The 13,162-nt window shown below is 41.2% G+C and overlaps 1 protein-coding gene across 5 annotated transcripts in view; it reads left to right on the forward strand.

Moving 5' to 3' along the window:
* Positions 1-13,162, forward strand: part of plxna1b (plexin A1b) — a 211,740-nt gene that overhangs the window by 189,582 nt on the left and 8,996 nt on the right. For 2 of the 5 annotated variants that reach the window (XM_007554216.2, XM_007554217.2), the window contains exons 21-27: positions 160-308; positions 2,044-2,300; positions 7,375-7,441; positions 11,011-11,157; positions 11,313-11,472; positions 11,796-11,899; positions 12,372-12,480. In XM_007554216.2, the coding sequence (XP_007554278.1) occupies positions 160-308; positions 2,044-2,300; positions 7,375-7,441; positions 11,011-11,157; positions 11,313-11,472; positions 11,796-11,899; positions 12,372-12,480 (993 nt within the window). The remainder of the gene's footprint in view (positions 1-159; positions 309-2,043; positions 2,301-7,374; positions 7,442-11,010; positions 11,158-11,312; positions 11,473-11,795; positions 11,900-12,371; positions 12,481-13,162) is intronic. The other 3 variants (XM_007554219.2, XM_007554218.2, XM_007554220.2) reach the window with 3 other exon arrangements.

The following is a 13,162-nucleotide window of genomic DNA, read 5'->3' on the forward strand; positions in this document are numbered from 1 at the left end:
CTGTCCCCCCGTTGGCCCGCTAAAAAACCCACCGGGGGGAAACCGGGGCAAAAGGGGAAAACCCAAACCGGGCCGGGAGAGAGAACTTTTTTTTTTTTCTTGAGGACGTTTATGAGCTCATTTGACATGTCTAAGCAATGTTCCCCGCCATTTTTGCAGCCTTTGCAGAGTTGCAGACAGACATCCATGAGCTGGCCCAGGAGCTGGATGGTGCAGGAATCCCCTTCCTGGACTACCGCACGTATGCCATGAGGGTCCTCTTTCCTGGTATTGAGGACCATCCTGTACTCAAGGAGATGGAGGTACTGGTCAGTAAAGAGCGTTCTGCACTCATGCACACCCACATACAAAATAAGTCGTGTTTAACAAGTTAATATAGGAGTCACTTATATCCTTGTGGCTTTGAAATAGTTAATTGGAATTAGTAAATTAGAGGTGTATTAGCCTGGCTATTGCCTTCCTATGTAATTCCGCTTAAAAAGAAAAGTTCTCTCTTCCAGCTCAGTCTGGGCTTTCTCCCTTTGACTCGGATTCTCTCCGGTTGGTTTTTGAGCGGGCCAATCGGTGGACAGAAAGAGAAGTTGTGAACGATGACAACGACTAATGGTTCTCCGGCCGTTTACAAATCATTTATGTCTCGTATGTAACTCTGTTGCCGTTTTCTTTTCAGTACCCAAAATGCAGGACAACCCAGCAACTGCTTCCTTTCTTTCTTCAAAATAAGAGCCTTAAACATAAAAAGAGGCTGTAGAGATTAAAGCACATATCTTTTTATCTGGGAGTCATGATAATAACTTACACTTATTGCACCAGACGCTAGTAGGAACTGTCCAGAAATATTGTATTAATATTCTGAGATAACGCTGAACCTCTCTTATTGACCTCTTTGAGAATTAGCACAAGTCAGAGTCTGAGGTGAGGTGTGAGGGTCATGGTGACATGCCTTTGGCTTTTCAAAGCTGCTGGTTTCTAACTGTTACAAAGTGCTATGTGAAAGAGCCTTTATGCTTTTTCCCTTGTAAGTATTGCTTGACAATAAGTGAGGAAGCAAACTCTATAACTGGTGATTACTTTAATACATAAACAATTAAAATTCAAAGATGCGGTTAAACTATTGTTGTGACGCACCTTTTCAATGTTTTCACTCTGATTCACATGGTACTTGATTCAGGACTGGCTTTAATCTAACATTCATTTTTTTAGTTGGAGCACAAGGGGGGAAAAAAACCCATGTTGGAATTTGAACCCATGACCTTCCTGCAACCTTGCAACAGTGCTGCAAACCTCACCACCATCCAGCCCCCATGATGTTTACACCCTTTGGAAAATGCAGAGTTGTATTCCTCAGTCATGGCTGCAGGAACAGGCCTCGGAGACGTTCTCTATGAGTGCTGGTGCTATCAGCTGTATTCCAAAGGGATAGTGTAACACGGCATTGGATTTTCATTTGTATTGCCCAGGCAATCACAGGCCACAGTGGTGCGCTAGCAGGCAGATCAATTTCTTATTACAGCATGAAGTTCACATTCTTTCTTCAAATCTGTGTTTGTGGCTCTCACAAGGGGAGGCCTGGCCATTGCTTTAGGATAGAAGGAGAAAAAATGGCAAAGTGAGGCTTGCACCAGATGGTATAGAAAAAGAGGGTTGTGAGGAAAATGAGCGAGGTGCTTTGTTCCGGAGATGTTTACATGCATGGGTGTAAAGGAACAAATCGAAGATTTATTTGTAGATGTTCCCGAATTTTCACACACTCCTCATTTCACAACTATACTTCACAATCAGTTCTGTTCTCTCAGTCGACTCTTGTTGTTCCTTTTCCATTTTTGTCTGTGACCTTTTCCAATTACTCCACACCTTTCCCCACCGATCTTTAGTTTCACATCCTTCACTCTTTTTCACATACTTCTCTTCTTCTTCTCACCAAAAACCTGCTTCAGTTACACCACCGTCATCTTTTTTTTATTCTAACAGTTGCCTTTTCATGTCTCATGCTCTCCCCACTCTTCTCTATTTTCACTATTTCTGTCTTCTCTTTTCCACCAGGTCCAGGCAAATGTGGAGAAGGCCCTGACGTTGTTCGGCCAGCTACTGACCAAAAAGCACTTCTTGCTGACATTCATCCGCACGCTGGAAGCTCAGAGGTCCTTCTCCATGCGAGACAGAGGCAATGTGGCTTCTCTCATCATGACAGCATTGCAGGGGGAGATGGAGTATGCCACAGGTGTCCTCAAACAGCTCCTGTCTGACCTTATCGACAAAAACCTGGAGAGCAAGAACCACCCGAAGCTGCTGCTCAGGCGGTAAGGAAAGGAGGGATGAACAGAGGGTGGGAGAGCAGCTAGAACGGCACCGAAACATGTCGGTTCTTCCAGTGGAGCTACAAGTTAATGCTCTGTGGACTGTGCTTGTGTGTGGGTTCAAGTCTTTGTTTAGATCCATTCAGAGGGTCTTTCAGGAGAGGTTTTTTAGTGTAAGTTAGCACTAGTTGGCTAAATAAAAATATTTAGCTATTTTCTTTATTGCTCAATTGATAACAGTTATTCAAAGGATACTGTAGAAATCATGTTTGCATTTTGCCACGAGGCATAGCAGAGACACTTTGTACTTGTGGAAGAAGGGGCTCTGATTGGGTGACGCCAAAACTAAACTTTATGGTGAATATTGCCAAACCAATATTGCATTTTCCTGAACACACAAATCACCACAATAAAAGTTAGTGATGGCAGCATGATGCTGAAAACAAAGAAGCTGTCAAAATTGATGGGAACATTGTTGGAGTAGGCAAAGTGTAAAAACCTTAAAATCAAGATTTATCTTCCAGCAGGACAACAACCCTAAAGATTCAGCCGGAGTGACAGTTTGACTGCTCGATCAAAACCTATTCAATCGTTGGAATGGTCCAGTTAAAGTTCAGAGCAAAATAGAACTGAGAATCTGTGGCAAGCCTTAACTTGAGTTATTTTTTTTATGAAGAACTGTCAATATTCTCAGACTTTAGATGTTCAAAGAGTCCTGAGACATAAACCTTTCACACTGCAGCTGTGATGTTGTTCAGAGTATTCGCTCATGTGGGCTAAATACAAATGCATGCCACACTTTTTAGGTCTTACACAACTTTTTAAAAAAAGCAAGCATTCATCCCTTTCCTTCTTCTTCTTCTTCATGTACTGGTTTTAGTCTGTCACAAAGAATCCAAAGCAGCAGGTGATGTTCTCCACAAAGAATCCAAACTGAATATGCTGAAGTTTGTGGTTGTAATGTGGCAAAATGGGAAAACAAATTGAAGGGGTGTAAGTACTTTTGCAAGGGTCTGTGTTTGGCTTTTCTCCAGATGATAAAATCAAATGAACAGAATATTGTCAAAAGCGGAGGATGGTGCCCTGTGAGATTGTCAGGCCAGTGATTTTTCCCGTCCTGATGGCCTGATGCTAAGAGATTTGAAAGCGAGGGACAGCGACTACGGCTTCTGAGGCGTTTGTGACTATACCTTGTCTCTATCTCTCGGCCCTGTCCCTGTCAGAGAGGATTACACCCCTGAGCACACATGCACTCCCACCGGAGCTGCTGTGAGACAGGCCGCCGTATCCCCTCTTCTTGCACTCTGAGCGAGAGACGTAGTTAGGGGAGGAAGTACGAGGAGCAGAGCAGGTGTGAAGAACAGAGAGAGAGGAGGGCTTTGCTAGGAAAAGGAGAGAGATGAGCAATGGAGGAGAAAAAAATATGAGAGGTGAAAGAGGAAGAGGCAGCACGAGAAAGGTGGATGGAGCTCCAGGGACGCAGGGAGGTGGTGATTGACAGAAACAGAAGGCAAAATGTCTACAGGGAGATTTAGGCTTGAGGGGAATTGATGGGGGAGAAACGTATAGGGGGAGAAGAGTACGGCTGTTGCACAAGGAGAGCCATCCAATATGGTGAGAGAGCTGAAAAGTAGGGAGGAAAAAGGAAGCTGCGACAGACAGCCATGAAAAGATACACATAGTTAAGGAGAGACACAATTAAAGAAATGGTCTGTCTCCAAATAAATTGGAATTAGACATTTAATGATAAAAAGCTACTTTTTCCCCCCTCTCTTCCTCCACTCCTCAGGAAGATATTTAATTAAAAATCTAATCAAGAAATGACTCTGAGTCCGTGTGAAGCCTTTTTCCAATCTGCTCCTGGGGCACACAGTCACAACACACTGTCCCTGCTATTTGCAGCGGCGTCAGGAGCGGCGCTCATTAAGCTTATTAAAATTAATGCTAGACATTCTAACAGATATATAACTATTTTATTCATAGGAAATTGTTTCCTGTGTTAATTCTACTTCTCTCCCTGAAATATTCTCTTGCTTTGGACATATTTGTGTCTTCATTAAAAGTTGAGACCTGTGGGCGTACGACCAGGAGAACATCACCTGCTGCTTTGTTTAAACTCTGTCAACCCAGTTTGTGGGTATTCAAGCTTCTTGATGCGGAAGTATACCCCAGCAGCATCCTCTGTCCGTGTTCACTGCCCTCTTTCATCCCTAGCACTTTCATTCCCCATTGCATCTCCTTTCATTTCTGACAGATGGGTAAAAGAAAAAAAAAAGTGACATACATCAAACCACACTTACCTGTCCAACCAGGAGGCTCCCAGAAATGCAGGAGTTCATCTCCCATCTTTTTCCATAGGCTCACACTGATTTCCCTCAAACAGTGGCCTGCTTTCTCCTTTATTCCATCGGTTTTTGTTTTGTTTGTTGTTCAGTTATCATGAAAAGCTTTTAACATTGGTGGAGGGATTGACCAGAAAATAGCATGTATTGGTCTGAATATTGACAGAGAAAACATAAAATTAAAAATGTATTGTTGTATGTTGAGAGGATGATCCTGATAGCATTTAATCTAGTTTGCATTACATTAAAGTCTGAATAAAAATGATAGAAAAATAAATAGCATAGTAACTTTCTAACAGTAGCATAGCGGGTCCCCCTGTTGGACAACCCGTCTGTCACTTCTGTCGCATCCAAACTGGGGGAAAACAACACAGTTGGAGATCTGTTGGAAGGCCTTCATGATGACATGTATGTTCATATATTAGTTTTATATCTGTACTACAAAGCAGCATTAACGTTTCTGTGAAGATTAAGACTCTGAAAGCACACTTCTGAACGAGATGCTGTCCAGGAAAATGAAAGATATAAACCGGTTCACCAGCAAGATAACATTTTTGTCCAAGACCTCACCAGAATTGATGCCTATATACCTAAAATAAAACCTGGTTACTATAAAATTACTTCTTGTCTGAAGTTCAAGTTTAAAAACTACAAATATTGTTTCTTAATTAAAATGCTTTCCTCTGCAAAATTACACTGATACTGAAATGTCTGACCATATCGTACTCTCCAAATCGCTACATAGTCTCTGTCAAGAAAATGACATTTTAAATGTTTAAAATTACAAACCACCCACAAAATGTTTCATGTGACATATGTTCTCTGAATGGCTGCAAAGTAAGAGTCTGCAAGAGATTAAGACTGACACTTTGTCTGATGTCCAATCGGTGACACATGCAGAGTTGAGCACATTTTCAATGACAAAACGCTATTTTTAATCATGCCTTAATAACTCAGCTGCCAGATTAATAAATAGATAAATTTGCTAATTTCCTGGCTTTTTCTTTTCCTTTTAGCACATGTTGATTGGTCCATTTATTATAGCTCCACTTGCTTTACATGAACAACTCCTGAGAGAGTTACTGTTAGCATAATTGTTAATGTTACAGGTCAGTTAAGCCGATTCCCTTAAATAAGAAAATCCGACTTTGCTGAAAGTGTTCGGAAAGTTGAACAGAATGTATCTTGCTAAGTGATGTCCCTTTAATTGCTTTCTTTTTTTTTTTATTTAGTTGATGCTTCTGTTGTAAATGAGCAGATGTTCCCCTCATAGCATTGCAAATTTATGATTAACAAGAGAGGTGATTGAATTACACTAATTGTTGTTTTTATAAGTGGGTTTGCTTGAAGCAAGCCCACTTAGAAAAACAAAGGAAAAGTGAGAAGGGGCTTTAGCAATAAATGAAATGCAGGCATTCGTTTTGCAAAGCAATTTGGTTTTTTAAAGGAGATCAGAGGTGTACTGCATGGAGACTGATGATGTCCCGCTGTATCTGATCGAAGCGTTGCTCTACGGGAACAGATTGTAGCTACAGTACATGTGCATGTAAACATTAAAACGTAGAAATTACTAAAAAGGTCATTCTCATTTGTGTAATTCAGTCGAAATAGTAAATCTGTTTTATTGCATAGATTCATGTCACACCGAGTGTATATTTCAAGCGTATTAAAACAGGACCAATAAAAAAAAAAATACTTTTGATACAGATCATTGCTAAAAGAGTTAGCTATACACTGGCTTCTGCATTCAGGCATATTACTGGGAAGCCAAGTGGAAGAGAAGCTGACGGGAAAATGTACAACAGAGGTAACATTACAGGGTTTTGAGGCTGGAGGAGATTCATAGGAGCTTCATAAACCGTGACGCACAGACGGATCAGGGACCACATGGGCTACAATTGTTGCATTCCTTGTGTTAAGCCTCTCCTGAATTAGGCAGAACAAGAAAAGCGTCTGACCTTACCTTCACAGTACACTCATAAAGGTACCAAGAAGCAGAGAGATATCAGAAACATTGATGAAGATGCTGTTTAAGCCTGACCACCCTCATGCCAAGCTGGACTGATGCAATAACTCATGCAAAAGGAGGCCAGAACATGTATGAGTTCATATACAGTACTCTATACAGCGGATGTACTCTTCAGCTGGCTGATATTTCAACATTAAAATCCTTACATTTATATTAACTTCTGGATAAATTGTTGCCACTTCTCTCTTAGATTTTTATTTTTTTTATATTGTTTATTTCCTTTTAACTCTTCTTTCAGTTTCTTTTTAAAGTCTGTTTGGCTATGAACACAACAGTTTGACCTCAGTTACATGAAATAAGTCTAGATTTTATTATATATATTTTTTTCCCTTGGGACTGAGAGAGAAAAAAAAAGTAATATTTTAAAAAAATGTTGAAAATAAAATGTTTTGGGTTTTACTAGATGTAAACCAGGATCATGAAATAAACTAAAATTAATACTGTAAATATATCTCTCTTTTTGCAACGAATCAATAAAATACATTTTTTTTTATTTTGTAATTGAATTTTGGAAAGATATTCACTTTTGAATGATATTCTAAGTTAATGAGATCTACCTATATGAGCCAGGGATGTGTGTGTGCGTGTGCGTGCGTTGGTGTGTGTATGTATGTGGAGAGATATAAACATCTTTCGCCTCAGTCTCTTTACATTATTCTGTTGCTCAGACTCCAACCAATCAGACCGTTGTTTCCTTCTCTCGCAGGACGGAGTCGGTAGCGGAGAAGATGCTCACCAACTGGTTCACCTTCCTGCTGTACAAGTTCCTCAAGGTAAAACTGTCACAAGGATAAACACCGAACTTCTGGAGCGGCAACAGCTCTGACACCCACTCACACACAGCCGCAGCATAAGAAAAGACAGCAGAGCCACACCTTGGCCTTTCATTTGAAAGACTCCTATTTCCTAACTGCATCTGCAGAGACTGAAAGCCTATTCAGACCCAGTCGGTGATATTATCTCAATAAGCCGTTCTCTCTTAGGATGTAGAGTCATATGTCTTTTTCTTGCTTCTTTCAGTCTGCGTGTGTGTGTGTGTGTGTGCGTGTGTGTGTGTGTGTGTGTGTGTTTGCATCTTTGAATAATTCCCTCTGATTTCATATGAGAGGGAATCACTAAATGCTGCTAAATTCATGCGCTGCCTCCACTCAAATGTTGCTGGAGCTAATCAGTTAGCGTTGGGGCTTTAAACACCCTGTCAGAACAGCCAGTGTGCTGGACAGCAAACCGGCCAGGCCCCAGGGGGTCCCAGTTAGCATCTGTGTATGAGAGTGTGTCGGGCTTGGATCTTGCGCTCATGTGTGTGTCTTGGCTTCAAATGCGAGACTGGACAGCCGGAGTGGAGTCCAGTAAAAGGAGAGTGGGTTATGAGAGAAGCTGTTGGGGATTTATTCAGCAGCTGTGTTTATGAACTTTAGACCGGCCTAAGACAACAGAGGCAAAACACGAAAAAGGTGGAAAGTGTTTAGAGGAAGGCGAAGAAGAGGTGAAATTTATTCAGAAGATGTTTTGGAAGCTGTAAAGGCGGAAAAAAAAAATAGAAATGTGGAGAAGGGGAGGGGGACGGAAATTGGAATGGAGAAAACACGACAGCTTTTATCCAACCTTTGCGACTCTGCTTTCTCCTGAGTTTTCAAGGGTCACGGAAAAGAAAGGTCCGGAACAATTTCAAGATTCAGCCAGGTGTGAACAGAGACGGGTAAAGGTCAAGTAGTGTTTCGGCGGGGCAGACGAGATGGAGCTTTTACCCATAAAAGGGAACAAAGAGCAGAAGAACAAAAAAAGAAATCTTCAATCCATTACCCTGTTTTTAAAGTTCACCTGTCCTCTTTTCCCTGGCCCGTTCGGGAGGGTCAGGGACCTCGTGTTTTTGTTCTGTTTCTAAACCTGGTATTTCTGCCTGTTGCTATTGGTGAAATCACACATAATTGCATAAAATTGGTTTTGTTTTGTTATCGCAAAACAAAAACAAAAAAGAAAAAAATGCCAACAAGCTGCTGATTTGTACACTGGCAGCATTTGAAGGAGACAGAAGGGCTGAGATTCGTATGCTGCTAGAAAGAGAAGACGTCTGCTGGTGTGCTGTGTTTTCACCGTTGGAGGCAGGCGGAACTAGATGATCCCACAGAGTTCATCTTCTAGCTCGCCAACATGGCTGTGTCCTGTTGATGTGCGAACCTGGCTGAAGGATGCCGGACAGGGAGACACTGTGCCATGCAAACATATCCACATCTCTTGAACTTTTCTCCATTTTGCAGCATTGCAGTAACAGATTGTGCATTATGGGTCTGCACAGTATTAGGTAAATGTGAAATTTTATATGTTTTACATTAATGTGAAGACGTACATTTAGATAAATACTTGTCCGGACTGTGGTAACGTCCTCATGTTGACGTTCATAGCAAACACTTACACCACATAAGGAGAGAATAGTTGCTGTTTTGACCACAGAGCAACATAATTATATTTTATTAATAACTCTGCACAAATATCTTAATAGTCTCCTAAAACTCTCCTGCTTTTCTGCTGCTTAAAGTTTTACCAAATACATTACCAGTATGGAGCATCAGAATGCATGATGCTTTTCTAATTAGCTTATATTTATTTCAGGTTTTTTGCAATGTTGATATTGGATACAGTATTATGTCAATATATTTGTAATAATGATAACTTTCCAATATATTGTGCATTCCTAATGTACTATTTTGCTTTTTTTTTATTTTTTTTATTTTTAATTTGGGGAGTTGGAGAAATGAGAATGCAATAACTTAGTATTGCTACTTAACCCCCATTAGCTCTAAAACGCCAAAATAGATTCCAGTATGATCAAACAAGACAATGGAAAACCAACATTACACACGACTCTGAAGACAGAAATCATTGTGAAACATGGTGGTGGCAGCATCATGATGTGTGGGGATTTTTTTTTTTCCATCAAGGACAAAAAAGTTGGTCAAAAGTGATAGGAGGTTGTCTGGGGCTAAAGACAGAACATTCAATTTCTTTAGCTCAGAAAAAAACAGAAATTGTAATCATTTTGGAGCCAAAATTGTTACAAGCTGCAAAACGAATGAGGATTGAGTTGGTGGTTTGCTTTCTAGAAAAGGACCTCAAAATTTAAGTCCCTACGTTTTATAAAACTGATAGCAGCATCCCTCTGGCAGTGGTTCTACGTTATCTGCCCTGGAGTTTATGTAGGGTTGTTGGAGTAAAAGGGGTCAGATATTTTATAGCAATCTTCACAATTATGTTCTTTCCTTGTGTTGATAAATTGCTTACAGCCAATAAAATACTGTGAAGTTTTTGGTTGTAACTTGACAATATAAGAAAATTCATGAATGCTTCTGCAAAAACTCAAGATGCATTTAACTCATCCATTTAAGTTGACATAGGTGGAAAGCATTTCACACTAATCATTCAAAGATCATCTGTAAATACACGAATTCATGCAAATTATGGTTTGAATCTATGTGATCTGAATGTAATTTAAAACAAAACCCATCTTAACAGAGAAAGTGAAGTTTCATTTTAGAGCGTCTTCAGATCTGAAACTATTCTGTATTTTATGAAACTGTACGTGGTGTGGTTCTGGTTCTGACTCCCATTTCTGAATGGCATTAGTATATAAATAAGAAAGACGGCTAACGCTGCGAGAAATATAGCCTGACTTCAAGCGCTTAGACGGCAGGGTCTAAGCGCTTGACCCTTAGACCCTGCCTAAGGGTCAAGCGCTTAGGCAGGGTCTAAGCGCTTGACCCTGCCTAAGCGCAGGGTCAAGCGCTTAGGCAGCGCTTGACCCTAGCGCTGCCTAGCGCAACTTAGGAGGCGAAAGTGAGCAGGGAGAGAGACGGAGCGACAGACGGGGGGGGCCCCCACATCCCAGCGCTTGTTGCCTGGCTGACACGTCTCGCACACCAAAGTGCTTCTCCAAGCGTTTTCCAGCCCTCAGTCATTAACCTTCTATTAACTCCTCCATCAATTGCCACTCAGTCTCACTCACACTTTCTCTGATTCTTTTCCTCCTCCCTGCCCATTCAGTCGGTCCCTCTGACACAAATAGAGATTTTCACAGCGTGTTTTTTTTCTTTTTCCCCCTCAGAGACGAGACTCTGGGGAGAGTCGTTCTGTCTGTTCTGTGCTGTTTGCCAACATTGGCCGTGGCCTTGTTGTCCTTTCCTGCTCTTCTTCTGCTGCCCTCAGAGAAGATTAGAAATATAACCAGTGGAACGCCCTACAAAATTATCCATGTACCTTTTTTTTGCTAGAATGTTTTTTGTAAAGTTGCATTTATACAAAAGTCACATCTGACTCCATTTGTTGTTTTTTTTGTTGTTTTTTTCAGGAATGTGCTGGTGAGCCTCTCTTCATGCTTTACTGTGCTATGAAGCAGCAAATGGAAAAAGGGCCAATAGATGCAATCACAGGAGAAGCCCGCTATTCCCTCAGTGAGGATAAACTCATCAGACAACAAATTGACTACAAAACTTTGGTCAGTACTCATGCAGTCTTGTAAACACATTCTTATGCATGACACCAATATAAACATCTTTTTTTTTTTTTGCCTGAAACTGAATCTATTCTTGTAAATTAGCCGTCCCGACCTCCTATGTCCATATGTAAAGCATTTTATTTTTTTCAATGTAGACGCTGCACTGTGTGAACCCGGAGAATGAAAATGCCCCCGAGGTGACCGTGAAGACCCTCAACTGTGACACAGTGACTCAGGTGAAGGAAAAGCTGCTGGACGCCGTGTACAAGGGGACCCCGTACTCCCAGAGACCGAAGGCCTCAGATATGGATCTCGGTGAGGACTCGGCTTGAACAAAATGCTGCAAACACTTCCGAGTTATCGCACTCGACAAAGGCGTGTTTCAGCGGGGGAGTGAAGAAGGAATCTTTTCAAGCGCTCTCTGAAGCTGTAGGGTGCCCTTCAGAAAGGAGAAGAGAATGCACACCTGGAAGAAAAGGAGAATAAAAGAAACATTTCAAGAGTTCTTAAAATCGCTCCTTTTCTTCAACAAAAATATCAAATTTCCTTGCGTGCATTGTTGTTCTGAAGTGGTAAATTGGTGCAAGCGTGTCCTCGCCTTGCTTGATTCCTTTTATCCATTTTCTGCTTTCTGACAGAGTGGCGGCAAGGCAGGATGGCACGGATCATCCTGCAGGACGAGGACGTCACCACAAAGATCGATAACGATTGGAAGAGACTAAACACCCTCGCTCACTACCAGGTATCCAACTGCAGAGATCTTCCATACACACAGCTCCATACGTCTTATTTTATCTGAATTAACTAGTCTAGTTCTAGTGCAATAGAGTGCAAAAGACTTGATCCAACCCTAATTTCCTTATAGATTTAAACCATGAAATCAAACTTAATTGTAATCTGTTTAAAGTTGTTTTTTTTTAGCTCATTTGCACTCCAGATTATACATACCATTAATCTACGTGATGAATCCCAAGCTGCTTGGTTTCTCATGCTCCAGTTGTTCAACCTGCTGTTACGGCCAAAAACTGGGAAACAAGAATGAAAAAAGTAGCAGACGCCAATAAAGACCATAACCGGATCAGAAAGTCACTCGATTAAGGCCACTTTAAATCTGGCGAATTGGAAACAGATTCCAGAAAACATTTGGGGCGGTAAAGTCCTGCTGGTGGCCGTTCTGCTGTGCTGCGAAACTCAACTTGGAAACCGTGTTGCAGGTGACAGATGGCTCCGTGATCGCCCTGGTGCCCAAACAGAACTCGGCCTACAACATCTCCAACTCCTCCACGTTCACCAAGTCCCTCAGCAGATATGGTACGAGAGAAGGTGTGTGTGTGTGTTATGTGTGTCTGTGTATATATTTGTCTGCGTGCACTACTACTGTATGTGGGTTTGTTGTTTGTCACTGTCATTTCGTGTGAACAGTGTTAAATGTCTGAACTGTGCCTCTCCGCTGTAGAGAATGCTTGATCCGTTTGTGGAACGGCAGCAAGATATGAAATGATCAAAAGTGTTGGAGAAAATATGTGAACAATTTGGACACAATTACTGAAATGCACCTTATTTTATTTATTTATTTATTTATTTATTTTTGCTTTTTAGCAGCCTTATACTTGCTGCAGATATCTACTCACACACTCCCCGTTACCTTTACTCCGCCCGTCCCTGGTTCACATTCCCGCCTGTCGTCTCAAACCTCCCAATCTTTTCCTGCTTTGTCACACAAGTGACAAGCGTTCGGAGCGAAAGTATAATGCTCTGTGTCACAAATACGGGATCATTGTTCGATAAAAGGAAGAGAGGGGGAAGGTGGAGGGAGACAGACATTTTTATTCAGGAATGAAAGAGTGACACAGCTGTCACCTTTCAAAAAGCTTTTAACTTCACAGGAAGGTTTACTGTTTGCAGCTGCTGCAGTTCTTTTATTTCTGACTTTTTGTTTCTGTGGACCTGAACTGTGTTCATAAATCTGGATTTTTTTATTTAATTTTTTTTACAGTTTATATCA

Source organism: Poecilia formosa, unplaced genomic scaffold, assembly GCF_000485575.1.
Source record: "Poecilia formosa unplaced genomic scaffold, Poecilia_formosa-5.1.2 Scaffold62, whole genome shotgun sequence".
Taxonomy (NCBI): domain Eukaryota; kingdom Metazoa; phylum Chordata; class Actinopteri; order Cyprinodontiformes; family Poeciliidae; genus Poecilia; species Poecilia formosa.